Source organism: Mycteria americana, chromosome 15 (assembly GCF_035582795.1).
Source record: "Mycteria americana isolate JAX WOST 10 ecotype Jacksonville Zoo and Gardens chromosome 15, USCA_MyAme_1.0, whole genome shotgun sequence".
NCBI classification, from domain to species: Eukaryota; Metazoa; Chordata; class Aves; order Ciconiiformes; family Ciconiidae; genus Mycteria; species Mycteria americana.
Window position 1 is genome coordinate 12,918,985 of NC_134379.1, and position 27,854 is coordinate 12,946,838.

Sequence of the window (27,854 nt, forward strand, 5' to 3'; positions counted from 1 at the left end):
TGAAAGGGATCAAAACCACCTCCTCCTTCCTTTGTAGTTTGCTGTGTTACTGCCATTGATCACTAAATTGCAATTTTGAGCTGGGGCCAAAATGTTCCTTGCACTTTTTAAAAGGTGCAGTAACGACAGGTGAGTGGAGGATGGTGGTAAGTTTTGTATGGGGATATTGGACAAAGCAGATTCAAGAACCTGTGTATTTTTAATGAAAGAAGATATTTCTTGCTGAAGTCTCTACCCATACTCCTCTGTTGTGTGGCACTATGAAATATTCCTCAGAGAAAGGGGCTGGTGCAGGATTTAGTTCCAACAAACACTTGACAGAAATCTCCTCCTTATTACCCCCAAAATGGGAAGAGTCCCTGTGAGATCCTCGGAGAAAAAGAACAGGCATAGATACTGACTTCTGCCAGCACTTGGCCAGGGTGGAGTGGCGATGCTGGGGCTGCGTAACGCCCCGGGTGTGTAGCTGATAAACGTAAGCCTGGACATGTTTTGAAGGCAGAAAGCATGCAAAAGCATGCAAAAGCATGCAAAAGCATCCTAGGGCAAGCACTTGCCCTAAGAGTGTGTTGAAGCCCACTGTTTCTTGGGTAGGTTCCTGGTGCTGAGAGCTACAAGGGAGTCAACAGATTTGACGGGTGTGAGATGCCTGACTACATGGGGGATGTGTGTCTCAGTTTCCCTAGCTTTAGTTTTCTAGTATTAGTTATCTAACTCTAATGTCTGCACCTCCAGCATCTGTTTAGCCCCTTGGGGACAGAGGAGGTCTCATTCATTCATTGCCTTTTGACCTCAGCAATTAACTTAAGGGGGAGGAAATGACTGGCTCAAAATCACCCACGATCTTTCTGTGTGCACTAAGCACAGAGGACCTATTCTTCCAATTTTAGCTGAAAAGGATGAAATTTGGAAAATTTAATCTAGTTTATCAGCTTGATTGCCTAATCAAACCCATGAACTGCAAGTACAGCGGATGAGGGCTGTTGCAACAGGACTGCCCAGAGTGTGCCTTCCCTGGCCGTGGAGCCACTGAGATGGGGAACACAGCCTGCAGGAGCCGGGACGGGATCGTTTGCCCTGCTCAGCCTCTGCTGCTGGCTTCAGAAATGCAGCTCTCCCTCCCAGCTCTGTCGGGGCCTCTCATTCACTTTCTTTTCCACCTGCAGCCTCCCCAGCTGTTTCACTCTGGGAATGGATGGGAATGGATGTCCCTCCTGAGTCTACCTTGCTCAGGACCTTCTCCCAGTGATGACTATACTTCACTTGAGTGGAGGCCTACCAAGGTGGGCAGTGGGCTGGAGCACATGATGTACAAAGAAAGGCTGAGGAAGCTGGATTTGCTCAATCTAGATAAGAGAAGGGCAGAGGGGGTGATTTCTTTTCAGTCTTCAACTTCCTAATGAGTAGCTATGAAGCCAGATGTTCTCAGGGGCACCCATTGAAAGGGTAACAAGTAATAGACACAGGCTGCAACAAAGGAAATTCCCGTTAAACAAAGAAAAACATTATTCCCCATGATAGTGGTGCAATGCGGAGACAGGGACCAGAGAGCTAGTGGGATATCCATCTTTGGAGATTCTCCAAACTTGCCTAGACAAGGCCCTGAGCAAGCTAAACTGGTTTTGGAGTTAACCCTGCTCTAAGTAGCTGGTTGGACTGCAGTCCTCCAGGGGTCCCTTCCCACCTCAATTTTTCTGTGATTTACAGTGATAAACTGATTTATTTTGCAGCCCACAGTTCACCTGGCTGAACTGTGCACTACCGCCTTGGATGCAAGTCCTATAGCACAGCCTATTCTAGCCTGTCACATTACATTTCTGTCAGGGCTGTCTGGATGCCATGGAAATCTTCATGAGTCAGTACACATTTTCTTGTAGAAACTCTTCTTCTATCGTTACAAAAATTTCCAGCTATGTCTTTGCTCATAAGTAGGTATCCAAAGCTAATCTGTGCCTTGTAAAACTGAGTGATGCATGGATTCATGATGGAGCTGCAGCCAGAGCATGATAAATACAGTTTCCTCAGTCTTGATGACCTGTCTCTAATATATTTACCCTGGAATCCCTCTGAAGTTTTTAATAGCAATGTTAATGCCTCTATTTAACTGTGTAGTAACTGTATGCACTGGATGAGTTCTCTTTGTTACTGTTCTCCTTTTGAAGACTGGGTGCTGATGTGGTCCTTGGCACTGAGCAGTCCCAACACTTTGCCCTTTGATAGCTTGTTCCAGTCTGTTCCAGCAGAGCTATTTCTGCCAGCAGTTTCCAGTGGGAATTGCTCCCATTTCAGAATCCAGTCCTCTTATTTCATCCTGAAATCATTGCTTTCACATTTAGAAGTCAATTGTGATCTTTAACTTAAGCAACTCTTCTCTGTCTCTCTAGCATTGCTGTATTGACAGTTTGTTTTCTTCTGAGCCTTCATTTGCTTACTGTGAACAAGACAATTTTCTTAGCCTTTTCCCATTAGATTAGATCACCTTCCCTGCCTCCACTTCTCTCTTCCAGCCAATGTGTGGCTTAGCAGAGTTGGTGAGTAGGAGAGTCATTAAAACTGCATGATGAAAGCTCATGATATGAGCAAGCCCCTCCTCTCCTTATCTAAGATTCAGTTAAATTGGGCCAGGTTCTGAAAAGGGTGCAAAGACCTCGGGGCAAAAGGCTGTCAACTGAGCATGGATGCATTTAGACTGGCAACTGGGAGCGCCATTAGAACTGTAGTTTCTGAAAATGCCTTACAGGTTAGGCAAGACCTGACTGCTTTTGAAATGGAAGCATGATGGATCCAGGTGCTAAAGGATCCTTGCAACAGAAGGAAATTATACCTGAAGATTTTCTTATCTGTGGGTTTGGAGCCTAAGTGTTTTGTTAGATCTGAGCTGACTGTCTCTCCGTGGTGAGTTGGGAATGGCATAATTTTTATTATCTCTTTATGTCCTTGCCTTTTCCCATACTCATCAGAGATACTTATCAGCTGTTGAAAGCCCCAAATAACTATTAGCCTAGCTTCAAACTCTTGCATATCTGATATCTTCTTGAGACTGTGTCTGTCCTCAGTGCTCCGAGTGTGTGGAGTTACCTTTCTGTATGGAGCAGCTCGGTGATGCCCAGCTGATGTTGGTTGTTCCTCAGTCTGGTGGTGCCATGGAGAAGCACTCCTTTCATAAACTGGCCACACCGAGGGTCTAAAGATCCTCACACTTGTACATCTGCTTATGTGGGTCCTTCTCTGATCATGCTTTGTTTTGACCACGTTGTCGTGGTTTAGCCCCAGCCGGCAACTGAGCACCATGCAGCCGCTCGCTCACTCCCCCTCGGTGGGATGGGGGAGAGAATCAGAAGAGCAAAAGTAAGAAAACTTGAGGGTTGAGATAAGAACAGTTTAATAGGTAAAGCAAAAGCCGCGCACGCAAGCAAAGCAAAGCAAGGAATTCATTCACTACTTCCCATGGTCAGGCAGGTGTTCAGCCATCTCCAAGAAAGCAGGGCTCCATCACGCGTAATGGTTACTTGGGAAGACAAACGCCATCACTCCAATGTCCCCCCTTCCTTCTTCTTCCCCAGCTTTATATACTGAGCATGACGTCATGTGGTATGGAATAGCCCTTTGGTCAGTTTGGATCAACTATCCTGGCTGTGTCCCCTCCCAGCTTCTTCTGCACCTGGCAGAGCACGGGAAGCTGAAAAGTCCTTGACTAGTGCAGCAACAACTAAAACATCTCTGTATTATCAACACTGTCTTCAGCACAAATCCAAAACATAGCCCCATACCAGCCACTATAAAGAAAATGAACTCTATCTCAACTGAAACCAGGACACACGTGGAGACCACCATTTATGCTGGAGACATTTTTCTGCCTTTCCCTCAGGTTCAGGATCCCGTGTTGTTGTAGATCAGCTGTATTTCAGGGTTGCTGTGTTCCTTTAGGTAAGTCATCAACTTGCTACAGCTTAGGACCTGTTTGGTAGTACACTGTATACTGCAGGAACATAATTTCCTTACAGCCTTGATGCACGTATTTGTAAATTACTGTCAGTTACTTAAAAATAAAGCTCTTCAGTGATTTGTGATGAGTTGCTATTTGCACGCTTCCCTGTCCCTAGACATTCTGGAGGAGTTTTCATGTGCAGAGTTGTGTAAGATGTTCCTCTCACACTAGGAGCCTGACAATAGCAGGCTTGATTTGAAAGCTATGGCTGTCCTTGCAGGACAGCCATGCAGGACAGTGGCAGGACAGCCACTGGCATTACATTTTAGGAACCTCTCTCCTGGTAGGTCAGGATGAACCAGTTGTGTGTCAAATCAACCTCCACCCAACTGTGAAAGGCCATAATTGATACTGGTGAGATATTAAGAAGGTTAATAGGCTTTAGGAAAGTAACTGTTTGCTGGATCAAACCTTGGATAAGCACAAAGCAGCCATGGCTAGTCTCTATGAACTGGTTCCAAAAGGGAACAAAAAGTCTCTGCAGCTCCAGTGCAGAGGGGTCACAGTGCCCAGGTCCAATGTGTGCACACGAGGTGCTTGTCTTTTCCATGTGCTGATGCAGGGACGGCGAGGAGGCTGTGGATGAAGCTCTTTGCTTTGGCTCCCTCTCCTGTGGTTGCAGGGAAGCCTTCGGAGAGCTAAGCAGCAAGGCCTGCAGTCACTTCTCTCCAGTTTTCCCATGAAAGACAGAAGGTGACGGGTCCCTGGCTAAGCCAAGGGAGCAGGGAGCACAGCCAATGCCTTTCTTTATTATCATGCCTTTCCTCAGTTTCTTCATGAAATATTGCTGAGCCTTGTCCATTTTACTGTTCTCGGGGATTTGATCTTATTCTTTACATTGCAGGTGTCAATCAATGTGCTTTTATGGGTCCTTGGACTATTCCCTTTTGAGAATCTGCAGCTTTCAGTCCTGGCTGGAATTTAATATTGTTACTCCTTTTAAGTGATAGCTGCTTGAGCAAGGCCTGTTGTGCAGATGATGAAATATGAAGCTTTTGTTCTTCAACCTAGTCATTGTACTTGTTGCAAAGATTCTTTTCATGTAGTGGTTTTAGGAGATGAAATGCAGCTGGAGCACTCCCAGGTTATACTTGTATTTTCCTGATTTACTTCTTACGTATGCAGATGCTGTCTAAACATGTGCTTGCTTCTGGCCATGAAAGCATGAGGAGTAGCTGCTCTTGCTTTGTTTATCTTTTTGTCTAGACATGTGGCACTTTTTCCACTTTTCTCACACTAGTTGAGGAATGTCCCGTTGCTCAGCTTGGTCCCTCTAATGCCTAGATGTATGGGGCAGGAGCTGGCTCCTAGGATCACTGGTTTTCTCTTTCTCTCCTCCATAATACTAATCTCTGATTTCCTGGACATCTTGCAGCCAGCTCACTTCTCGGTGAAGTTCAATGGTTGCACAGAGAGTGAGACAGCCTGGTGTCTGTGCTGTCTGACACATCCTGCTCCCTCCCATTAAAGATTTTCTTAAAAGTTGTCAGGATTCCTATGCACAGAGCCCCCCTGCAGGGGGGCTGTCTCTCCAAGCAGTCATTGCTCTACCAGCACAGAGCCACCCACACATCCTGCACATAGGCAGCCTTGCTATTGCGTGTTTGCCTCTGCTTGCCAGCCAGCTCCTACACACAGTGCTGCTGGAGATCCCTTGCTAAACCGGCTTTCCACGGTTAGTTTAGCTCCGAGCAGCGAACACAGCCTTTCTAAAGCATAGCTCCTGAATCTCATTCCAGCCTTGCACCGCCCACATGTAGCAGATCAAGGGAATCTAAACTCTGGTGCACAACATCGGGTGCTCGTGACTCATTTACTGCTCTGTACAATACTCCTCTGATTAACTCTGGGCTGGAAGGATGGAGCTTTTGCTCCTTCACTACCCACTTACTTCTCTGTTCATCGTGTTTCTAGTCCTTTACCAGGTGAATCCTGCATTCAGATACTTCTGCAAGAAGACCTTCTATAAGTTGTGGCTCTCCACCCTAAGCATTCTGGTTATTATTATCAGTATTCCTCGTGGACGTAATGTGGAAAACATAAAGTAAGTTGTCTGTGGCTTCTTTCTGCTCTGGGCATGGACAGAGTCAACTCGCGCTCATTTTGGAGCATCCTGGGAGTTGCACTGCAGAGGGGAGGAATTAGTTGTTGTATATTGGTGTGGAGAGTTACCAGGCCTGGTAATTCAGAGAAGGGATGGGGGTTTCAGTATTTGAGTTGATAGAAAGAATAACAAATGATGGAAGGAAAGGATGTAAAATGTGACATAAATTTAACAAACTAGGTAATGCCAACAAACTGGATGTAATGCACAGGTAAAGTACCTTGCTTTTTTTAGTAAACCTCTCCTATCTGGTCTTCCGAGCTGTATTTCCCTCCTCCATGGTGCTGGTCATTCCCCTTCTAAGTTGTGCTGAGAAAGCCTCTGCAGGTGCTCTTCTCTTTCTCAACTTTATTCTGACCCAGTGCCCACCTGAACAGGCACGAGCAGACATTAACAGGGTGCAGTGCTGGCGCCTGCATTGTCGCTGGTGTTCCCATCACTGCAATTACAGCCCGGTGCCCCCAGGTCTGGCAGTCTCTGAGTCCATACCCTTGCTGCCCATCCCCTCTCTCCATCTGCTACTGCCTCTGCAACGAGCTGCTGGACTCACCCAGAGGCTGTGCAGCTGGGTGTACGCATGTGCTTAGCAGCAGTGGGCATTAGTAACTTGGGGTGTGGGTTGAGTGGGGGCTAGAAGCTGGTTCTGCTATATGGCAGCATAGTGCTTGTAGCCTCCTGAAGTGCTGCAGAGGCAGGATTTACTCCTTCATTGTTGTATGCTGCAATGGGAGTTCATATGTCTTAATTGAGCATCAGCCTTTGACTTTAAGAAATTTTCTTCAGTTCTTGACTTTTGTGCCTGACTTTTATTCTTTCCTTTATTTTTCCAGTATCTGTTAAAATATGGCTACCAGAATTGCAGTCTAATGTCACCCAGAGGCAAAATCATCTCTCTTTCCACAGCGTGGGCAATAGCAGAGTTAGGTGCATGGCATGTTTATGGCAGCCTGTATTCATGATTCAGCAAGGTGGGCAGGGAAGTAGAGTACAAACAGGTGCACTATGAATTTGGGCATTATCTAATATTTGGCTGATCCACAGAATTGCTGGAGCTGAAGTTGCTGGTCCATCGGTCTAACCTAGCTTGAGGAAAACCTATCAGGTGTATTCGTCTTCTCTAATGAAGTGATCAGCTGAAGAGACATACTAGTTGCTCTTCTCCAAGTCATGGGTCAAATCTAGGAGTGTGGAGAAACAGGCTACTCTTCAGGAGCAGTCTGTGAGATGGGCTGGTTTGGAAGAACGGTGTTTGGTTCCTTTACCGAGTTCCAGCATCTCTTTGGTTTATGTCTGCTCCCCTTTTCCAGGTTTTTGCGCATGTCATTCCTGCCACTCAAATACATCTTTGGGCTCAAGATAGTGGTGAAGGGCAAGGAGAACCTCAGGACTAAGAAACCTTTTGTCCTTGTGTTGAATCACCAGACCTCCCTTGACTTTATGGGTATGTGCTGATCCTGCCTTCTGCACCTGGCCCCAGTTGTTTGTAGGGGAGGGTGGTATGAAATCCCAAGTACCACAGGCAGAGGGGCAGGAGTGGCTGCTACATACTCCATTACCTGCTAGCCCCAAGCCAGGGCTGTTCTTCAGGTTATTAGAGCCCTATAGGTATTTTCAAGCTAAATCAACTTCATCCTTTCCAAGAGAATGGGGATGAGAGTGTCAGTTGACCACAGCCATCTCATAGCTGCTCTCATTCAGTGTCAGCAATAGTCCTCCTCTAAGCAGGTGGTTGGTCTGGAGACCCCCAGAATCCCTTTCCCAACATGTGTCTGATCCTATGAAGCTGGATAAGCACTGCAGGCGTGGCATCTCCCAGAGCAGAGGGCTGTAGCCCAGAATCTGGAGGAAACCTCAGTGCAGATGACAACTTGTTCTGTCCTTGTTGTCCCCTTCCAGTGATGACAGAGATATTACCAAGTCGCTGTGTGCCCATTGCAAAGAAGGAGATCCTATACACGGGCACTTTTGGCCTAGCATGCTGGCTTTCAGGACTCATTTTCATTGACCGCAAGAAAAGTGAAGAGTCTATCGCTACCTTGACAGAGGTGGCACACTCCCTGCACAAAGAAAATGTGAGTGGGGAGGACTGTTTGGTGAGAAGCCACTGGAAAACATGAACCTGTGGCTGGAAAGGGATCTTTGTCCCTGGGCTGGGCACTGGGCAGAACAGAGTAAGAGCATCTCTGGTGGGTTCAGTGTGTCCATAAAGTGCTTGAAGTGGAGGAAGCGGATGTCTCTGCATAGTCAGGAGCAGACAGATCAGTCCCAGGGGAGTACACCTGTACAGTGGTTTAGAATAGTAACTGGAGGTCCCTCTATCTCAATGTCATCTCTCTCCTGCAGTTCTGCGTCTTGATCTTCCCTGAAGGAACTCGCAATCATGGTGGCTCCATGTTGCCCTTCAAACATGGGGCTTTCCAGCTGGCTGTGAAAGCCCAGGTGAGAACCACCTTCCTTCTGACCCTTGGGGTGTGATTTGCCTACCATGGTTCACCAGCAACCAGGGCTATGTGGCTTCTGGTCCCTGGCTTCCCTTTGGATCAAGCACACATCCAAGAACCCAGCAGGAGCTTGCAGATAGCACAGGAGGGGGCTGTTTCTGGGACAGGTGAAAAACCTGCATGACTCAGCTTGGGAAAAAAGTGGGGCGACCTTGACAAAGAGCCCTGGACCTGCCCAGTGGGGAGTTTCTGCTGAACAGGCTTCTGTACATACTAATTTGGCAATCCATGCATTGTTGTCCTAAATACAGAGATGAAAGTGCAAAATCCAACAGCGAGAACATTGGGTGATACACTTAAATGATCTAAATATCCCTCTGCGTGACTACTATGAAGCTGACTGGGATAATTATCAGCAAGGTGCAGGATTCACCTAAGAACACCAGTTCTGTTTTGGGGGAGGGATGGGGAAATTTGTAGATTCACTGTAGATTGCCTCCCCTCCAGGTCCCCATTATTCCTGTAGTGATCTCTTCCTACCGTGACTTCTACAGCCCGAAGGAGAAGAGATTTACACCAGGTGAGGATGACTTGGTGCGGAGAGCGGTCTGGGTGTTGATGCAAGCTCAGTCCTTGGAGGGAGCCATGAGGTGGGTGGGCAGAGGACCATGTGCAATGTGGAGACAGCAGCTGGACAACGCAGTTTCTCTCTTCTCGGGAGGGAATGGGGGATTTCAGGCATCACTTTTGCCTCTCCCCTTGGATTTCAATCACAGAATCATAGAATCATAGAATACCAGGTTGGAAGGGACCTCAAGGATCATCTGGTCCAACCTTTCTTGGCAAAAGCACAGTCTAGACCATTCTCACAGCTTGTCCAATACCCATATGAGGGAACCTGGAGAAGCAGCAGCGTCCTGGGGCACGTCCTGCCCCTGGCCGCACCACGCTGTCCTTGGATCTGCAGGTGCATGGAGAGTTGGGGACCAAAAGCAAACATGGAGCTCTCAGCAAAAGTCATGCTGAGAGAGTGCCTCCTCCCAGTTACCCTGTTCTTTCCATGTTTCATCCATTTTATGGTGACAAAAGTTTCTGCTGGTCACTGATAACATTTTATGGGGAAAAAAAAACGTAAGTCATTGGCTTCAGAAGGAAAATGTGGAAAAAATCTTTCAAATTCCAACAGAGAAAAGTAACCCACCCTGTTCCTCCACTTTCTTCCCTGATGCCCACCCCAAAATGGGTTTCTGCCACTTCCCATGGTCCCCCAGGCCAGCCCTGCTCTTTCCTAAGGGGAGGATTTGCATCTGAAATTCTCATTCCTCCCACTGTTTCTATCTGGGTGTAGTCATTCCTTGCAGGCAGACACCGTGAAGAGAGAGTCAGTGCAAATGTTAAACACTACATTTTCTGTTTCTACTCATCTTTCACCTGCTGGATCTATCCTGTCTCTGTTGGCCACACACCAAAGCCTTTTGGTACTGGAAGCATTCCCCCATGTGAGGGTTGATAGGAGCATGAGCAGGGATGTCAGCCTTGCTCTGCTAGCTCACTTCCTCCCCATCACATCCCTGCTCAGATGGGCAACCAGAGAATCAGAGGGATTCTGGGAAATCAGAGAATAATGCCATGGGAAGGCATCTCTGGAGCAGCTGAACCTTTTGTTTTAAGCAAGACCAACTCCAAAGACAGATGCCTTTGCTCTGTGCCTTGTCCAGCTCTGTGCCTTGCTCTGTGCCTTGTTTGGAGTAACTCCACAGAAGGAGATTCCACAACCTCCCTGAGCTTTTCAGGAAAGACTATTTGCAGTTGCGTGTACATGTGCCTTTGTAATAATCTCACCCTGGGAGTTCATGGTTAGCCAACCTCTAAGCCCTTTTCCAAATTGCTGTTAAACAGGTAGGAATGTCACTGCTGGAGAAAGAACCACAGTGAGCTTTTCCTGTGCCTCCCCACTTTTCCCACCTGCAAGTTTTTGCCAGGGCTGATTCTGAAGAACGTGCTACAAGTGGCCAAGATTTCTGCATGTTGAGCAGGCTGATCCTCAGGTCAGGACAGCTCGCCACGTCCACAGTGGCTCTGGGCATGCTGATGAGCTTCTGGAAAGCCCAGCTCTGTGTCCAGTGTGTGCACACTGTCATGCATGGAGGAAGTTTGGTGCTTGCTGGAATTCAGTTATACCCCAACAGACCTACCTTTTCAGCACAGCCCCGTCACCACTCAGCTTTTTCTGTAGGACCAAGTGAAGCACAGTAGACTCCTGAGATACCAGGCCTAGCTTTGGATGTAAGATGTGCAGGCAGGGAGCATGCCCTCTTCCTTTGTGAAGCTCTTCTGTACACTTCTGTTCTGCCTCCCTTGCATGGCTCTGCTACCAATATTTCCGGATCTCATTTCCTAGCACACATGTAAAAGCATGCAAGAAGGTTAAAAAATAACACAGACACTCCACGGATCCTCAGGTGGGTGTCTGTGCAGGCAGCGTCTTGTCTCTGCTGGCCAGAACAAGGGCCACTGGGTGCAAGAGCAGAAGAGCATGTTGGCAGCTTCCCAGTATATTGTTCCTGTTTGCACCAGTCCATTGCTCAGGTGCTTCCCAAGAGGAGTATGGCACACCTTGGCCAAACAGGGAGTTTTGGGTGCAATTCTCTCATCCCAAAGCGTGTTTCTGGAAGGAGTGACTCTGCTGAATTTGGTATACATAGATCAGAGCACGGCCAGTTTGGATGTATTGTATTACAGACTTCTCATTCTGTTGGCCATGATCCAGACAGACCTTGAGGTCTTTCCACTGTGAAAACTTATTTGATATGAATCATTGCATTGAATGTATTTGGGGAGAGATTCACCTGTTTCTGTACTTACGATTTTTGTGGTCTCTGTGGATAGGAGAAGTCTGGTTTGAGTTTTTGCTGTGTGCATCTGGGACATGGCTGGGTTGCTGCACAGCTGTTGGTGTGTGAAAGAGGGCATTTCCCTTCATTTCTGTCTTGTTCTTTCATTTGTACTGATCCCTCTGCTATATCTTGTCTTGCTTTTCTACACCACCCACATATTTCCTTCCCCCCTCTCTGCTCTCTGACTCTCCTGTCTCACTCTTCCAGGGAAAAGCATCATCCAGATCCTGCCAGAAGTGGAGACCCTTGGCCTGGGCCCAGACGATGTTCCCAAGCTCACCAAGCAGGTCCGTGACTCCATGCTCACCGCCTATCAGGTGATAGGAGGAATGACGAACGGGGCTTCCCACTAGCAAGCCTATCTTCCAGCCCCAGCTGTGTGTGTGGCCTCTCCCTGAGGGAGAGGGCATGGCAACCACAAGAAGATCTGGAAGCGGAGACGACTGTGGACTGCAACCTTGACACACCAGAGACGGGCAAAACATCCACGGAGGAAGAAAAGCTTGTAAGTGGAGGTGGTGAAATGGTTGCCATTTTCCTTCCAGAGAACTGCGCCGCCTGCGTGGATAGACACACGGTGGGTAGCTGGACATTTCTTTGTAACTGTAACCGTGAGAACTTCTCCCCAGCTGGACCCCAAGCAGAGACGGACCCTTCCTGCGAGCATCTTATAATCAACTTTTCCTATTCCAAACGAACAAGGTGGAGGCATTTATCCCTGAGCCTGTAGCCATCCTGCCTGAGGAAGTGGCTGTCCTGGGGTTTGAGGGCTGCCACGTTCCCCTGGAAGCACGCTCAGGAGAAGGCACTGTCTCCTGCCTCTTTCCATGAGGTACCTGCACTTGGGAGGTACCTCTGCCACGAGAGGGGAAAGACAAGGCAGCTTTGGGAGAGGGGAATTAAAGACCTTACACGTGTCCGCAGGGGTTGGTGGTTTCTTCATTTTTCTTAGCCTTCCTTTTAAGCAAAGCAAGATTTTGCTTTCAGTGGTTGGGTAGATCTTGAAAGTGTGAGGGGAACATGCTGGGGGACTCAGAAACCAGAGGCAAACAGCAGAAATGTGTTGTTTAACATCCTTGCCATGCCCTGATAATCTCATGATTTTTAACACAACCTATGTATTTTTCAGTCCAAATACACTCTGGGAGCTGCAGCTCCTGATTTCTGAATATTGCCTGGTTTTGCCCTGTCTTCTATGTGTCAGAGGATGGCATCTTGCCTTCCTCTGCCCAGGGTCACCGCAGTCTTTCCCCGTTCCCCACATGCTGGGGGCTCATGGATCAGCACAGTCCCCGTGCTCCATCGCTCACCTGGGGTCCTGGCAGCCCTGCGGGTCTCCTGCGGGCCCCCCAGGCCATGGGCGGGCAGCATGGGGCACTGGGCTGAGATGGGCATGACTTGCCAGCACCCCCTGCCATGGCAAAACACACATGCAGATGCTGTAGCCGTGGGATTTTACCAAGCATCTGCTTCCTTAGTCCTCATCAGAGAGGCACCTACTCCACTCAGAAGCTTCACTCATGACTCCACCTTAGGCTGCCACCTTCTTGCTCCCAGTCCCCTCCTTCCCTCCCAGTTGTGCCAAGGAGAGATGGAAACTTAATATGATTTTTAGATGTTTGGTATTTATTGACTTAATACGGTCTTGGGAGTTATCATCCCAGCCAGATGATTAATTTTTAGCCCTAATGCTCGTGGTTTACATACCCACCAGCTTATGGTTTGCTTTTTTAGGCTGATATGTTTAGCTATGAACCGTAGCCAAAGAAAGTTTTGGAGACGTTTGACATAGCAGAATTGATGCCAAATGTAGATGAGTGCATACAATGTACTTTATTGCTGTCCAGCACACCCAAATACACACATGTTCACTATAGGATTTAAATAAAAGGTGTCTCTAGGCTTCAAGATGCAGCTGCCATTCTCCACTGCCTTCAAAGACTGAAATCTCACTGCTAATTAGAAACAGCCTAAACAGTTTAAGCTCTTGTGCAAAACAAGAAGGAGATAAGGAAAGTTTTGATAAAGATTACATGAATTTGCTAATTTCTGAGCAGGTACAAAGGACAAGGAATTTGATTTTGAAATGCAAGCACACCAGCCTCCAGATTTGACACCCATTCAGGACTGGAAGTAAAAAAATTGTCTTGATTGTGCCTTTAGAGAGTCATAAAGCATCCAGCACCTAACCAAGTCTTGCACGCCTCTGAACATGTTTTTAGGGCAACAGACAATAAAATGTCATTACCCTTCCATCTGAAGACTTACATTACTGGAAGCTTTTACAAATAAATGATATAAAAATCACAGTACAGCAAATAAAACAGTAGACATAGGCTTGAGCTCCTCTCTGAGAAATCATGTGCTGAGGTTCAGGTGACAGCAGTCAGCTGAGCAGGATGTACAGGCAGCAGTTTCCCAAGAGCAGCTCAGTGCCACCGTTAGGACTTTCCAACACTGGTCTGATGAGCAGGATTAGAAACTGTCAATGAAGCAGAAAAAGCTACTGAGAGGCAGGAAGTCTTTCCGGGACACAATATTTCTCCCCACATTTTTATTTGACTCCATAGCTTAAAACAGTCTCTGGTCAATGGGTAACTGAGTACCAGGTCACCTGTATCCTTGTACCTCTGAGACACCACAGTGCTTCAAAAGGTACCGCCAGTGACCTAACATCAGACAGCCCTTTGGACGAGTGTTTTTGGGGCAAATTCTTGGCACTTGAGAAGTTTAAACTTTTAGCAGTTGCAAAAAGTTGCTGAAACTGTGATTTCATTATCTCTGGGTTAGCTGAACAAACACAGTTCAGCTTCCTCCTAGCCTGGTGATAAAAGAGCCACAGGAAGCAGCTCAGCAAATTTTAGTGACTGTAAGAGTAAGTTAATAAAAGAAATCAGGAAGCCTCTATTGTTTAGAGAGAAGGTGAGCATCAGCTGGACTCTGTTCCTAAAGAATGGGGTGAAGCCACCATAATTTAGCCTTTACATCAAGTGCAAATGTCTTAAACGGCAGTGTCTGTCTCGTAGTTAATCAAACTCAGTACAGGAACTGCATGGAGATGCTTTGTGGTCTGTGCCTTGCAGAGGAGGGAGTAGGTGATCCCCAGGTATTGTGATCATCTATAAATGGGTTGCCAGAAGGAAAAAATCAATCCAGTCCATTCTGCTCAGGCCGTACCTGTCTTCTGCAAGTCTCTGTTTTCCCTACATTATTTCCAACTGGGAGAGCCCATGCCAAAAGTATATCAGCAGGAGGACACAGCTAGTTCCTCATCTCATATATGAGGACACTGTTTTACTGTCTTTCAGGATGTGGCACATCATAATCTCTGACTATGCGTATTGAACTACTGATGTGTCAGGCCATGCAGTCTCAAAACAACTCCAGATATACCTTAAAATGCTTTAAAGCTTTAGGGAAGGCAAGGGGAGAGCAGGGACTTGGAGCAGCAAAGTAAGAATTTGGAGGAGGTTGGCTAATTCTGATTGATTTCTTCATGGACACTCTTCCTGTGAAGGAAGGCTTCAATTGTCCTGGAATAAGGTGCTTAGAGAAGGACACATTCACAAGGACCAAAACAGACTGGATTTTCAGGGATTTCCCACCTAGTTGAAGAGGAAGAGGCAGGCTACTAAGGGATGATGAAGGTGATGGATTGCAAGGAGACTAGACTAACCACATCTGCCTCCAGTGGTGTCTGAGTGGGGCTGAATGAATGTTTAAGGTCTTTTTGGGGGCAGAGGCACTGTGATGACCTTAATTATTTCATTTCTTAGGCACACAAGAGTCTGACCTTGTAGGACGTTTATTATTTTTGACAGACCTCAGACAACTGCTTACCTTTTGTGCCACTTTCAGGCTCATCTTTCCAGGGTGAGAGGTCGAGCACATCGATCTCATGGCAGTCAACAAAGTTCTCAGGATAACTGTTGGCCTTGATCACATCCCTGGGTATCTTTTTGATATGAGTATTGTCACAGATCACTGTCGACAGTGAGATTTTTCTCAGTGCATGCAACTGCTGTGGAGTGAAAACTCCTGGTTTCTCCCACCAGAATCTGCAATGATATTTTCAGAAGCAGCTTATGGTCTTCTTGAAGGAGTTTGGTGCTGGTTACTTGCCAAGATGGGAATCTGGCCAAGGTGAGTCTCTGCTCAGGTCCATCTTGATTTATCAGGCAGCTGGCACACCTCTTTGGAAAGAGGTGTCTCCAGGTGTGGCCAGGTCTGGATTCTGCCACTCATCTGCCAGTGCAGAGAGCCTGCCTCTTCCATGCAGCATCAACAGGCTGCTGGGACGCAGTGACTAATCCTCCCCTTTTGTACCCTGAAAGCAAATGTTACCTCAGGCAGAGACTACTGCAGATCACCCACGGCCTGGAGCCTGTTCTCCTCAAACCCATGAGTCTGTAGGAATGGGCTGCAAAAAAGAGCCCTTTCGCAACTGGGCTAAAATCAAGCTGTGAGCCTTGCTGGGAGCATTCACTGGCGTGTTGGAGATGGGCTGGATTAGTGTGTCACATGAAATGTCGGCATTTTTTCCCATAATAAATGCCACGGGGAAGGTTTTCTCTCAGAGCTACCTACCTGTCCCCATCACGCAGGTTCCTGAACTGGGTGCCAATGATGCAGGCCAGGAGAGGTCCAACTCTGCCCTGGGGAACAAAGGGCTCTGCGATTGCCCCAATCCAGAGGTCAATATTGTCCGGTGTCCCATACAACTCCATGAACTTCTTGGCCAGTTTGGAATTGCCTAGCACCTCAGAGAATTCATCTACGTTTTGAGGTTGGGAGAGCCCACAGAAGCGCCTCCAGGCATTGTAACCTGCAAAAGCAGGAACAGCAGCTGATCAGGACCCGTGTCTCCCCACCACCTGCCTAGGCTCAGGAGCTAAACAGACCTCTTGGCCCATGAGCAATGTCTGCTTCTTCTAATGGCATTAAAGGATCTGGAAGACATTATTGTCTAGACAGTCACAATAAATGCCATGTTTTCAAAAATCCTTTTTGTATGCACACACTTAACTAACAACTTGGATTGTCTTTGCATGTGACTACAGGTTTATTGCATCCTGTCGGTTAGAGCTACCTAGTGCTGAGGGTGAATGCACCAGTCTTTGCAGTTTTGAGAGGCAAAATTTTTAGCATCAAAGTCCTAGGAAAGAGCAACATTTGGTTGTGCTTAACCCAAGAGCACCCGTTCTTCTCCAGCGCAATCATACCTGTGGGTGCAAGCCACTTCTGCTCAGAGCTCTGGGTTGTCTGAAGACACAAAATAAGCATTGATGGGCAAAGAGCAAAGCACAGATGGTCTGTCTAGTCCACGTGAAAGCTGAACTTGGTTGCTTGCATCTGTATCTTCTGTACGCTACATTCTGTCTCTTTGCAATACACCATTGTTTCTATCCCTCTTTATTACATTATCCCAGCCATCATCTTTGTTTTCCAAGCTTTTTGTCCTTGTCTTAAATCCCTCAGAAAAAGATCTTTATAATACAGAATCCTCTTCTTCCCTGAGCTTGACTGTCTATCCATCCTCCACCCTCAAATCAAGGTACTGTTTCTTCCTATTGGTATGGAAAAAGCTTAGTACATTCATGGAACCACTATAAACAGCAGAAGAAAAAAGAGTATTGTTCACAGGACGTATGGACTTGTGTCTCCTTACCTGGAAGACCATGGTCTCTTCCCCGTTGCATGTTCAGTGCTGCCAGATCCAGACCCATTATCTCTGTCTGTTCAAAAAGGTGGTTCTGGAGCTCCTCAATAAGCAGTTGATTCTGTTTCATCAGTTTTGCATGATCAACCACCATGCCCCGTATCAGTGGGTCAATGCCACCTGCATTCATTGCAAACCAGGAAAAGACTTTTTGTACCAAGTTCCAGCTTTGATGGTCCATTTTGTGCAGCTGAAACAGTGCTGCATTAGATGTCTTTTCTACTCTGGGCTGTGTGGGGTTCACCTGGCTCTGTATTTCCATTTCAACATATACTGGTGCATATGTACATACCTGCCAGTAGATAAGGCCTCCCTTTGGTAACTAGATGCCCCACCCTTCCCCATCTCCATCCATCGACCTTCCTTTCTGCAGCCCTAAATCCACTTGTTGCCCACTTGGACCTCCAGGTCCCTTTCTGCAGAACCGCTCCTTAGCCTGTCAGTCTCCAGCATGTACTGATACATGGGGTTCTGCCCAAGGTTTAGGTTTTGCAATTGATTTTGTTTATAATTAGCTATTAATTGACAAATATTTATTAAAACATTAAATACAATGATAGAATCAATTCATGCCTGTTTGTCTATGTCTTTTTCATAGCCATTAAGAAGATGGTATTAGCAAAACACAGGAAAATTGGCTGCAGTGTGTATTTTGGTATGTTTTCCATAATTAGTTAGATAACTCATTTTGGAAGAGACATTTGTCTTCCTTGGAAAAATTCATGCCTGCAGATACCAGCTGTATAAGAGCAGGATCCCATAACTCCCTTTAGAGTACTGAAGAGAGATGGCGAACATGAGGAAGCAATTATGCTCTCTTAGCTCAGTTAGACTAGATGCATCATTCTCTGGCAATGCCTACTAATTACAGGGGGATATAATAGCTTAGATATTGACCTAAATTTTGGTTGAGTGACATTTGGTGCCATGAGTCTCAGGCCTCCTGGAACAGCATGAGCAGTTGCACTGTTTGAGTGAATGTGCAATGCTCACACTGTCGGGCCTCGCTGAGCCGAGAGATGTACAGCAACCTGAGAAGGAGGTTTAATCTGTTACATGTTCTGGTTATTTACTGACATGTTCAGAATATGAAAGCAATTATTGTGCAATGAACTGAGGAAGACAACACTGAAAAACTGTGCAAAAGAAGCTACAGAACTGTATGCAAAATCCTGCTCCAATGTGGCTGCTTCTGCGGGAGCTAGTACTTGATAACGTTCAATGGTTAGAGTATAACAGCACGTAATTTTTTTGGCAGGGATCCTTTGCTTGGGTACAATGCAGAACCAGTGTTAGGCTGTGTTTGGTGACAATTCTGCAGGATTGTCCTGCTGCTCCACATTAAGCAGACCACCGATTTGTCTGAAGCCCCTTGGGTAGACATGTCATGAGCACCTTCCAAGCTGAATGGCACTGTAATTTGTGTGAGGCCAGTTAAATAAATGGGGCTAAAGCTGTTTTTGGAGTCTAGGCTCATGTATCTTACCAGTTGACCTCCGCCTGAGTGTCTGCTTCAGGACGAGACCAGGACTGCTGGCTGCTCCACGTTCTTACCTTCCATTATAATTCTCCACGTAGCACAAAAGGTCAAATGAAGAGGGACATGGGAGAATGAACCCAAAGGCTGAAAACTGTCATCCAAACGGGACACAAAAGGCTGTACTGATGTATGACCAAATCGGAAAGCCAGGGAAAAAACATTTGAGACTCTAGGATCCACATTTTCATTGTAGCCACTGTACAAAGGGATCCACTTGCTGGTCTCCTCCCCCAGCAGAAGTGGCAGGTAATCTCTGTATGTTATTATCTGAAAAAGCACAAAAGCAGAGCAAGTTGTCAGCAGCTGTAGCAGAAATGCCATCAAAGTCAAGTGCAGAGCATGAACATGGACTGTCTGTCCAGTAGCAGAGTTCATTAAGATCTTCAGAAAAAAGAGCTGTAGCAATTGTGTGAGTTTGGCATAATATAGTAAAATTATTTAATATAATAAATAATTGATAAATTGGTAAAATAATGGATAAAAAAGCTCTGGATACCCGTGCTGTCTCAGATGGACCATCTTTATTCACAATTTTCAACTCCCACAAATAACTCCACTAGATCTGCAAAGCATGGTTTTCCTCCTTTTCCTGGAGGAAAAACCATTCCTAAGGATGCAGATGATAAACTGCGAGCAGTGATCAGCACCTGGTTTATGGCAACTACAATCTTCCGACTCTCTTGGTAAAGCTTTTCTCCATCCCAGTGAGGATTTAATTTCCTCAGCTCTGTAACCAGGCGGTTGTGTTCTCGTAGAAAGACAGTGTGCAGTGCAGAGAGTCCCAGGTTTTCAGTTACCCGTTTGTCACCTACAAATGAAAATATTTTAAGAATTTTATAAATTGCTTTTTATTTCAGCAGCGGGTTTTTGTGTTAGGAGAGATGAGCAAAAACTGATAGTCAGTTTTACTGGCAGTAATGCTCATGGTTAAGCTTCCTAGCAGTTATCATTCATGCCAGATATTTCTTTCCAGTGAAGACAAAACATTCTCTGTCCAAACCATTTAGCCAAAACCATTGGAGAAGAGGCTTTGGGCAATTTAAACTATATTGCACATGGTCATGAAGCAGCTGTAAATGTCTCATTTTGTGAAAAATCTCATGTCTGCCTTCCTTTTGTACCTCAAGGATACAATCTTCTTTTATATCACTGCTGTGAATGTTTGGTTTTGAAAATTTGTCTCAGTTCACCCACGTTGTAAACAACTCTGAGAGGTCTGTGAATGTGCCTTCAGCAGAGATGCTGAGAGAAAACTGGAGGGGATGCAGTGAAGACCCTCTGACAGCTGATGGAAGAAGCACTGAGTATCTCCTCACTCAGCAAGGAGCTCTTCTCGTGTGCAGGGAATGAGAAAATAACGTGCAATGGGAACACGCTATATTCTTATTATTGACTTTGCAAGCTTCACATTTATAATTTTTTTTAATGGTGTGCCTATGATGGATCACTTTCCATTTTAAAAAGTTCTGTGTTTTGAGTCATCAGTCTGTTTAAATTTCAGACAAACTTCTAGACTTGTCTTCTGATGTAGGTTGGGATATTTGAAATATTAAAAATTTAAAATGTGGTACCAGGGACAGTTAACTAAATTGATTAAGAGCGTTTAATTGTTAGTATTGATTGAGTTGAAAAATGAATGGTGAATTCTAGGTAGGACGGGGAAAAAAGTCACTGAGAAGTTTTAAACACTGGTGGTTATTCTATTGAAAATTTCTTCTACCTTTGAAAAGACTTTTTAAAGGGACGATGATTTGCTCTAACTCTTTTGGGAAATTAAAATAAAATAATTTTTGTGTTTAATTAAACAGTTATTGTTCAATTATTACTCTTTTTTAATTTGGAGGAGGGTTCCCTCTCTTTCACCTTACACAATCATGTCTTGCAGCACCTCATACAAATATAAAAGAGACATCAGACACCTGACCATAATGATCCTGTTTGACTTTATGAGCCACTGAAAACTCCACAGATGCACCTTACCGGCTTTAAAACAGGGGATGTTCATGCTTTTGTTGGTGAGAACACAAACACTTTTCATTTTGTTCTCAAAGGGCAATAATTCCAGCCCCGCATCAGTAAAATTCTGGTTCACAGCCATCAAACCCAGCTGGTTTGTCTGATTTCTAAGACTCTTTGCCACAGAGTCTTCGCTACCATACACTGTGCTGGCATCGATGAACGAGCTGACGGCATTGATCTGCTCACGAGTAAGCGTCCTGGGATTGCACACGGACGCCGACTGGATGAACGGCATGCAAGAGTTTGACCTCAGCATCCGTGGGTCATCTGGGGGAAACTAAAGCAAAAAAACATAAGTGATGCCTCAGAAAGTCATGTGGTTTTATTTTTACTGTCTTAAGATAGAGTGGGATGGAATGAAAGTCAGGGTACCTTAATGGGGAAGCAAGGGGACTTGAAGGCACAATCCTTCTCGCAGTGAAGCTCTGGGCTGACTCCTGCACCACTGGAAGGGCTTAAGTCTATGTCGTGGTTGACCCACTGGCCCCAGTGCATGAAGACAAGAGAGAGCCCTTGATCTTGAGTGATGTCCTCATTGGCTGTGCGAGCAATTTCATTTGACACTTTTCGAACCTGCAGAAAATCGAAATGAAAATGTGTGTGACTATCTCTACCACCATGAATTTACCTCTCACTATAACACTCACTATGCGATCATGCATAAGATGATCTTAGATAAGCTCGTAAGAGTTAATTATGGCATTAAACAGACCCATGCCATGCCCCAGCTCTATCAAAACAGATGTGATAAGTAGCACCCTCTTGACTCCACAGCCATTCAGCCAAGCCAAGCTTCATGGAAAGCCTTTTACGGCTGAAACTGATGTACGTGCACACATCCAGAAAGTCAAGAAGATGGCTGAGGAACACCCAAGCCTTACGGTTTGTATAAACATCCTGGTGTATCTGAGCACACTGTGGTGCTGTCTGCATCAAACTTGGGGATGCACACTTCTGAAAATGTTATGTTGTCCATGCTTTGCTTAGTGAAGTATTCACAACCTTTTTGTTCATGTCTGTCTCCCAACAAAAAATATCACCCCAAGCCATAGCTCAGTTGTAGAAAACAAGCTTCAAATTAGCACCTGAGATCAGAGGAAAGGATCAAGCAATTTACACTCTAGATGTTGCCACTGTTTCATTTCTGATGGATGCAGTGAGGGCCGTGTCCACTGCTGTTATCTGGACAAGAATAAGAGTTCTCACCAGCGGGAGTGGAAATCCATTGTACAGCTTTCCTTCACTTGCTCCTCTGGGAACAGACACTCCATCTTCATACGCTGCTGGGAGCCAGCGAGCAAATGCGCGGTTCGAGGACCCCAGATGAGAATGCTTTCTGGAGCATCACAAGGAGAAAAGCAAACACTGGTATTATTTCAGAAATGAACATGCTTGTAGAGACTAAAGTTTTGCAGCCCTTTAATCCTTGTCTGATTATTCTGGTAACAGAGGTGATAGCCAGAAAACACTGAGAAGTAAATAATACCAAGATTATTACTGCAGAGAAAAATGAACTTTTTCGACATTAAGAAAAGATTCCTCATGACATTATACTAACTTTATTTGGCATTTAAATCTCTGTAGCACCTCTGCCTCCACTGCTGCTCCACACAAGATCAGTCTCATAGTAGGGCTATCGCCAATGATCAGAGTGGCCATGCCTTTGTCCAGCTGAGGGCTGGAAGCTTCATGGATGAAGATCCTCCACCTCTGTGGGTACCTGTGCCAAGGTGGCCCCTTCAGGAAGTTTTTCCCCATGTCCAACACAGAACCTCTCAAACTGCAATCTGCAGCTGTGGCCACTTGTTATATTGCCTCATACTGCTCAGAAGAATTTGAGCAACACTTGTTCGGAAGAACAATAATGCTGATTGAGCCAATGATCTGTGGCCCTAAGGACACAGAAACACAGGTTATTTTGGGGAAACCAGTTACTGAATATCAGGTGGTGCACAGCAACTTTCTGTGTTTAAGCTCTTAAATCCACAAAATCTGGGTAATACCTGTCTATACTTAAAAAGGAGCGGTGTACCCAGAATTTACAGCAGTGTGCTGTGAAATAAAAGCATGCCCTAGAACAATTACCACACCATAGCTGAAGCAATTCCATCAAATATTAAGAACCCATGGCTCTTGTTTTGGTTGCTATTACTGTCCTTGCAGGCAGATTTTTGCAAAATATTCAAGTGCTATCTCATGGTGTGCATCTCAAGCTGAGCAAGATCCTTGGAAAAATGTTAACATATCACAGAGTCTACTTGCTTCTGAGTGCCTCATTATCTCACTGGCAGCCCACTAGATTAGCAAGCCCAAGGACAACCCTATCCTGAGCCTAAAAGTCAGCATGGACACTGCTATCCTTGGGGAGCTGAAGGCTGTGGGGTCTGTGGGTAAAGGTACAGACTGACTGCAGTGCTAGCACCGTGACTGTGAGCTCCCTGCACATGTAATGCAGAGTTGCGCTATGTCTTCACATCTGGCACATCTGTTTCATGCCAGATGCACATCAGATGCAAGTCCCACTCAGACTTGGGGGCTGGAGTTAGCACACCAGGCAGCAAATCTGGCAGAACAGAATAGCGAGCTTTGACTTCAAAGTATTAGGCTAGAAATTTTGCCATCTTCTGGTCAAAAAGAAAAAAGGCTAACAAGGAAATAAATAAATATATGATCCCAGGTTTGAACCAGGAGGGAAGCTATGTGCCAAAAGCTGAAGAACTCATTTTTTCAGATTAAAGGATACACAATACACGAAGCTAGAAGAACTAAGAATTAAAGTCTTATTTACTTCCCATCCTTACGCATCACAACAGTAGCCACACAGATATGTTGATAGCTGAATATTTTCATATGAACCAGCCTGGAGAAATTAGTATTATCCATGTTACAGAAGATTCGTGGAGCCTCAAGCTGAATGAGAGGCTGGGTGTCATAGCCCCAAAATCTGCTTTCCTCAACTTTTCACCTCCCCCCATCCCAAGAAGTCCCCTCCTTCATCCAAAGCAGCACATGGAATGCAATGGGCTCAAATCTGAGATTTTCAAGAAATTACATCTTTTTCCTGCCAGGCATAGGTAGAAATTAAATACCTGTTATAGGCACCACTAAAATGAACATTTCGCTCTTCTTGCCCTGTTGAAAGGTACTTACACAAATTACCTTAAGCCATCTATCCTGGGTCAAAGTACAAACTTGAGACTCTCCTTGCAAATCCTACCTGTTGTTGCACTCCCCAGTAATGGTCCGGTAAATGTCATGCTTTGGGCATTTAATGGAACGAATCTGATAGTCACAGCCAGTTCCTTTGGAAATCACCTCCTTCTGTTTTCTGTCTAGTAGGTCTGCAAGAGAAACCATGCAAAATAACATCTGCTCTTACTCATTTTTATTTTAGCTTCTCGGTATTCTAGGTCAATGTTTGAGTCAGCTGAGTCAGAGCTGTGGATATATAACATCTGGATTTGAATTGTAACTTTGGTCCCTAAACCATTTGTGGATCAGCTCTCACCTCTGGGCCAGGGAAACTGGGTTGGCATGGAACAACTTCCTAGGGGAATATGGGGACCATCATCACCAGCAATGTTCTACCCTAGACTGGAAACAAAATTATGAGCATGCAGAGTGGTACAACCTGGGCAGGTGGGTGTGAGGACCAGAAGTGGAAGATGGGCTTCTGTTCTCAGCAGTCAGAGTCTCCTGGCATTCAGTGAGTTTTGTCCCAGGTTTATCACACTTATTGTTAGGCTGTTTTTATCATCAAAGATATAAGACAGGCACTGCCAAAGATGAGGATTAAAATGCCAGGTGGTCTGGTCTGCCTCTGAGCATGCTTAAAGTCTATTCACCTGGGGCTGTTGCGGGGAAGGGTTTTATCACCAGTTATTTGGATCATGGCAGAGCTGCTCCCTGATACTCCTGCTGTGGTAGATTTTCTGCTCTTAGCTGTTTGTAAGACATTTTGGTCTAAACCACATTACCTGTAACATTGAATCTCCATTTCCCAGAGAGATGCAGCTTTGTTTTGAGGAGTTTCAAAGTAGTTTCCATGTAATCTGCAGCACGGACTGCAGACCTGGTTCTTCCTACTGGGTCCTTTAAGTGCTTCAGGAAATCCACTGGGTTGGCAACCTTTTCCTCTAGTTTTCTCTTTAAGCTGAACATAAAAGAATCCCATGAAACACCTTCTCTGAAATCAGACCTCCTCTGTCATGCTAGGCTGGGTGTACTTAGACGTGACAGCACTGCTAGGTCCCAGGCAGGCTCTGCTCACCTAGGACAAGCTGGCTGCTCATCAGCTTTGCCCATCATCTCAGACACATTTTGGCAAACAAATCATTGTGACCCCCTATTTCAAGTTTGCATTACGTCCTTGTCACAATAAATTTTGTCATATCATGTGAAAAGCTAGATCAGTGGAAATCTGAGTTATTCAGTGACTGGGTAAAATTTTACATTTAGTGTGTCACTAAACATGTTCTGTGAGCAGAGAGACAGCCTTGGTCCTGTTGCTTCTCTTCCTGGTCCCATGGATCTTTCTTGCACAGTGAAAAACCTTCGGTAGGGTGGGTGGAGAGAGACTCCTCCCCAAAGCATCCTGCTGCCTGGAACCAGCCTTTTGGAACAATACACGGAGGGATACCTGGGTTTTGACTTCCACTGAAACTTATTTGTGACAGGGTGCTAATCTGCACAACTGCCTCATGACTGTTGTCCTTCCAGAGAGGGGCAGAACTTCAGCAGCTGGGAGAGGACTCAACGTGTGTTCAGCATGATCAATATGGACTGAGAGGCGCCCATGGCAGTGCAGGGGAGGAGGCAATAGCTGCGGGTGATGAAGGGTGGCCCTGGGCATGGGACACTAGAATCCAGCCAAAATAAGCAAAAGATTCTCTCCAACTATGGCAGGGAGAGCCCTTGAACAAAGGTGTCTCCATAATAAATATGCATTGGAAAACAGAAGAAACACACATGTATTTTCTCTTATTTCCTTATAATGTTGGGCCCTCATGCAAAAAGGACTCACCTTTTTCGGGCATGTAAATATGCTGTGTCTACCAGCTGCCTAGCTTCGCTAATGCTGCTCAGAAGAGATGAGTATGGTAGCACCTCTGAGTCCTCTACTAAAAAAGAAGAAAAAGCAGAAATTGAGGATACTTTGTAACGTACACCAGGAGCTACACATCCTACCCCATCGTTGGGTACTGAGGTGCACTGATTTGCTTTACAGGCAGTTTCCACTGTGTGTTTAGTGCTACCTGGACACCTTCATCTGTGCTCCTCTTGCTCATCTGTTTCACCCCATTGCTGAGGTCCTGAAAGTCACAGGACAAGAAGTGACTGTAAAGCGGTAGTTTATTATCCATTTCACAGAATTGGCTCTGATGGCTTTAGGAGGCTTTTAGGGAGTTATTTTTCACCCTTCTTTTTGAAGCTATTCTTCTCTGTAAGAAGGGACATGCACAGAAGTCAAATATATGATCTGTGACCCAGGTTCCCTGTCATAAAATGATCATGTGCTTGGAAGACCTGTTGGTTAAATAGACAATTCAAGTTTCTTAGGCATTGACTTCACTGTTAGTGGGTCAATCTACAGGATATTTCAATTTTATATTGGAGCTATATCTAATTAGGAATTCAGACTTTTTGACTCACACCCTTTCAAGTACAGTAACAGCAGAATGAGAAACAGAAACTTACTATTTAATGGGGAGTCCAATGCTCCAGCTAAGCAGAGAGTGATGATGGATCCTAAGAGAGTAATTCTTGGGTTTATGCCTAGAGATAAATGCAACATAAATCTTCGGAATGCACAGGGCTTCACTGAAGCATCAGGAGAGACTGACAGGTTTGGTTTGAATATTTCTTTCAAGATCTGGGAATAAAATACAGGACCCCTCTGATCAGGTCCATAGGTGGGACTCTGGCTGGTGAGGGCTGTAGCTGTAGGTGTTGGCAGTACACAGGGACATCCCTGTGGTGTGGGACATTCAGTAAACTGGGCTGAGTAACTGTGAAGAAGGAGGCAGCCAAGCACAGTCCAGGCTTCAGAGATGGAGACTATTGGGAAGGTGCATTGGAAGAGGACAGTGTCCTCTTCTGCCTTTGGGAACGTCCTTCTCAGGTGGCTGGTGTAGAGGAGGTTAGACCCCACATGTCCCTCTCAGTCTTGTTACTGAGCAAAACAAGCTGCTATGTATGTCTAGCACTGGTCCTCCAGCCTTTGACCCCCTTTATTAGTCTTCTTTATGCTCCCTGAAACTTATTTCTGTTCCTTTTTCACATTAACGCTAGAAATGTATATCATTTGGTCTCAGTGTTATATACAATGGCAGAGTGTCTTCCCCAAAAGGAGATCTTTAACCAAAAGGTTGCAGTTAGATACTTTTTAGGTAATTTAGTCAACATTTTAATTGTTTGGAACAGGAAAGACAGACAAAATTTAGAAGAACTAATGAACTTCTCACAGTGGGGCAGGTTATCTTACATTTATAATCTGTGGAAATGCTTCAGCCATCTTCACAGGGATTGAAGGCTGCCTATTCCTTGCAATCTTGCAGGGTATTGCTACCTGAGGCAGGAAAGCTGCCTTTTCTCACTTCTCAAAATAAATGTATTTCACACATGGGGGGAGAAGGAAGTGCGAAGGACCACCAGCTCCTAACGCTCTGCTCTGTCTCCTCATCTCCTTGGGCTCACCCATGGAATGCACCAATACCCACACGAGAAATATCGAAACAGTCAAATGCAGATATAAAATTAAAAAGCGCTGATCTTACCTGCCATCTCTGCAGAGCTGGTAGGACTGGGAAACAAGCCAGTCCTTTATAGCACCTGCACCAGGGCAGAAATTAGCTGAGTCTGACCTGGGTGTGGCCAAAAAGGGAGAAACTGGGACCAGACTGAGCCAAGAGGAAATTATCTGCTGGTTTGCTTTCCTGGATTAAGCAGAAAGGTGCACACTTCTCCATTCCTTCTTGGTAAATGTTGACTTCATTTCTGACAAGTCAGTAAAAAAGGAAAAATAATAAAGGCATACGTTTCTTTTCTGCAAGTGAAAGAGATTGGCATAATTTTATAATGGTAAAAGATGATGGTGGAATTTGGCTTCTTTTTCCCTGTTGGTTGACATCTCTGATGGTCTGGGAA

At 45.5% G+C, this 27,854-nt stretch overlaps 2 protein-coding genes across 2 annotated transcripts; one reads left to right on the forward strand and one right to left on the reverse strand.

The window, feature by feature from the left end:
• The first annotated feature begins 5,838 nt into the window (after positions 1 to 5,838).
• Positions 5,839 to 12,336, forward strand: LOC142417300 (1-acyl-sn-glycerol-3-phosphate acyltransferase alpha-like). The gene is made up of 6 exons (XM_075517831.1): positions 5,839 to 6,032; positions 7,400 to 7,533; positions 7,989 to 8,164; positions 8,436 to 8,531; positions 9,041 to 9,113; positions 11,638 to 12,336. The coding sequence occupies exons 1-6, from the start codon at positions 5,848 to 5,850 to the stop codon at positions 11,781 to 11,783; spliced, it is 810 nt and encodes a 269-aa protein (XP_075373946.1). The 5' UTR covers positions 5,839 to 5,847; the 3' UTR covers positions 11,784 to 12,336.
• Positions 12,337 to 13,871: 1,535 nt separating this feature from the next.
• Positions 13,872 to 26,502, reverse strand: LOC142417273 (eosinophil peroxidase-like). The gene is made up of 13 exons (XM_075517786.1): positions 26,406 to 26,502; positions 25,732 to 25,828; positions 24,686 to 24,861; positions 23,926 to 24,049; positions 21,915 to 22,044; positions 21,081 to 21,281; positions 20,670 to 20,985; positions 19,337 to 19,497; positions 18,704 to 18,956; positions 17,099 to 17,269; positions 16,018 to 16,255; positions 15,271 to 15,488; positions 13,872 to 13,912 (listed from the first exon to the last, which is right to left on the reverse strand). Exons 1-13 carry the CDS (start codon positions 26,500 to 26,502, stop codon positions 13,872 to 13,874), a joined length of 2,223 nt encoding a protein of 740 aa, XP_075373901.1.
• Positions 26,503 to 27,854: the final 1,352 nt, after the last annotated feature.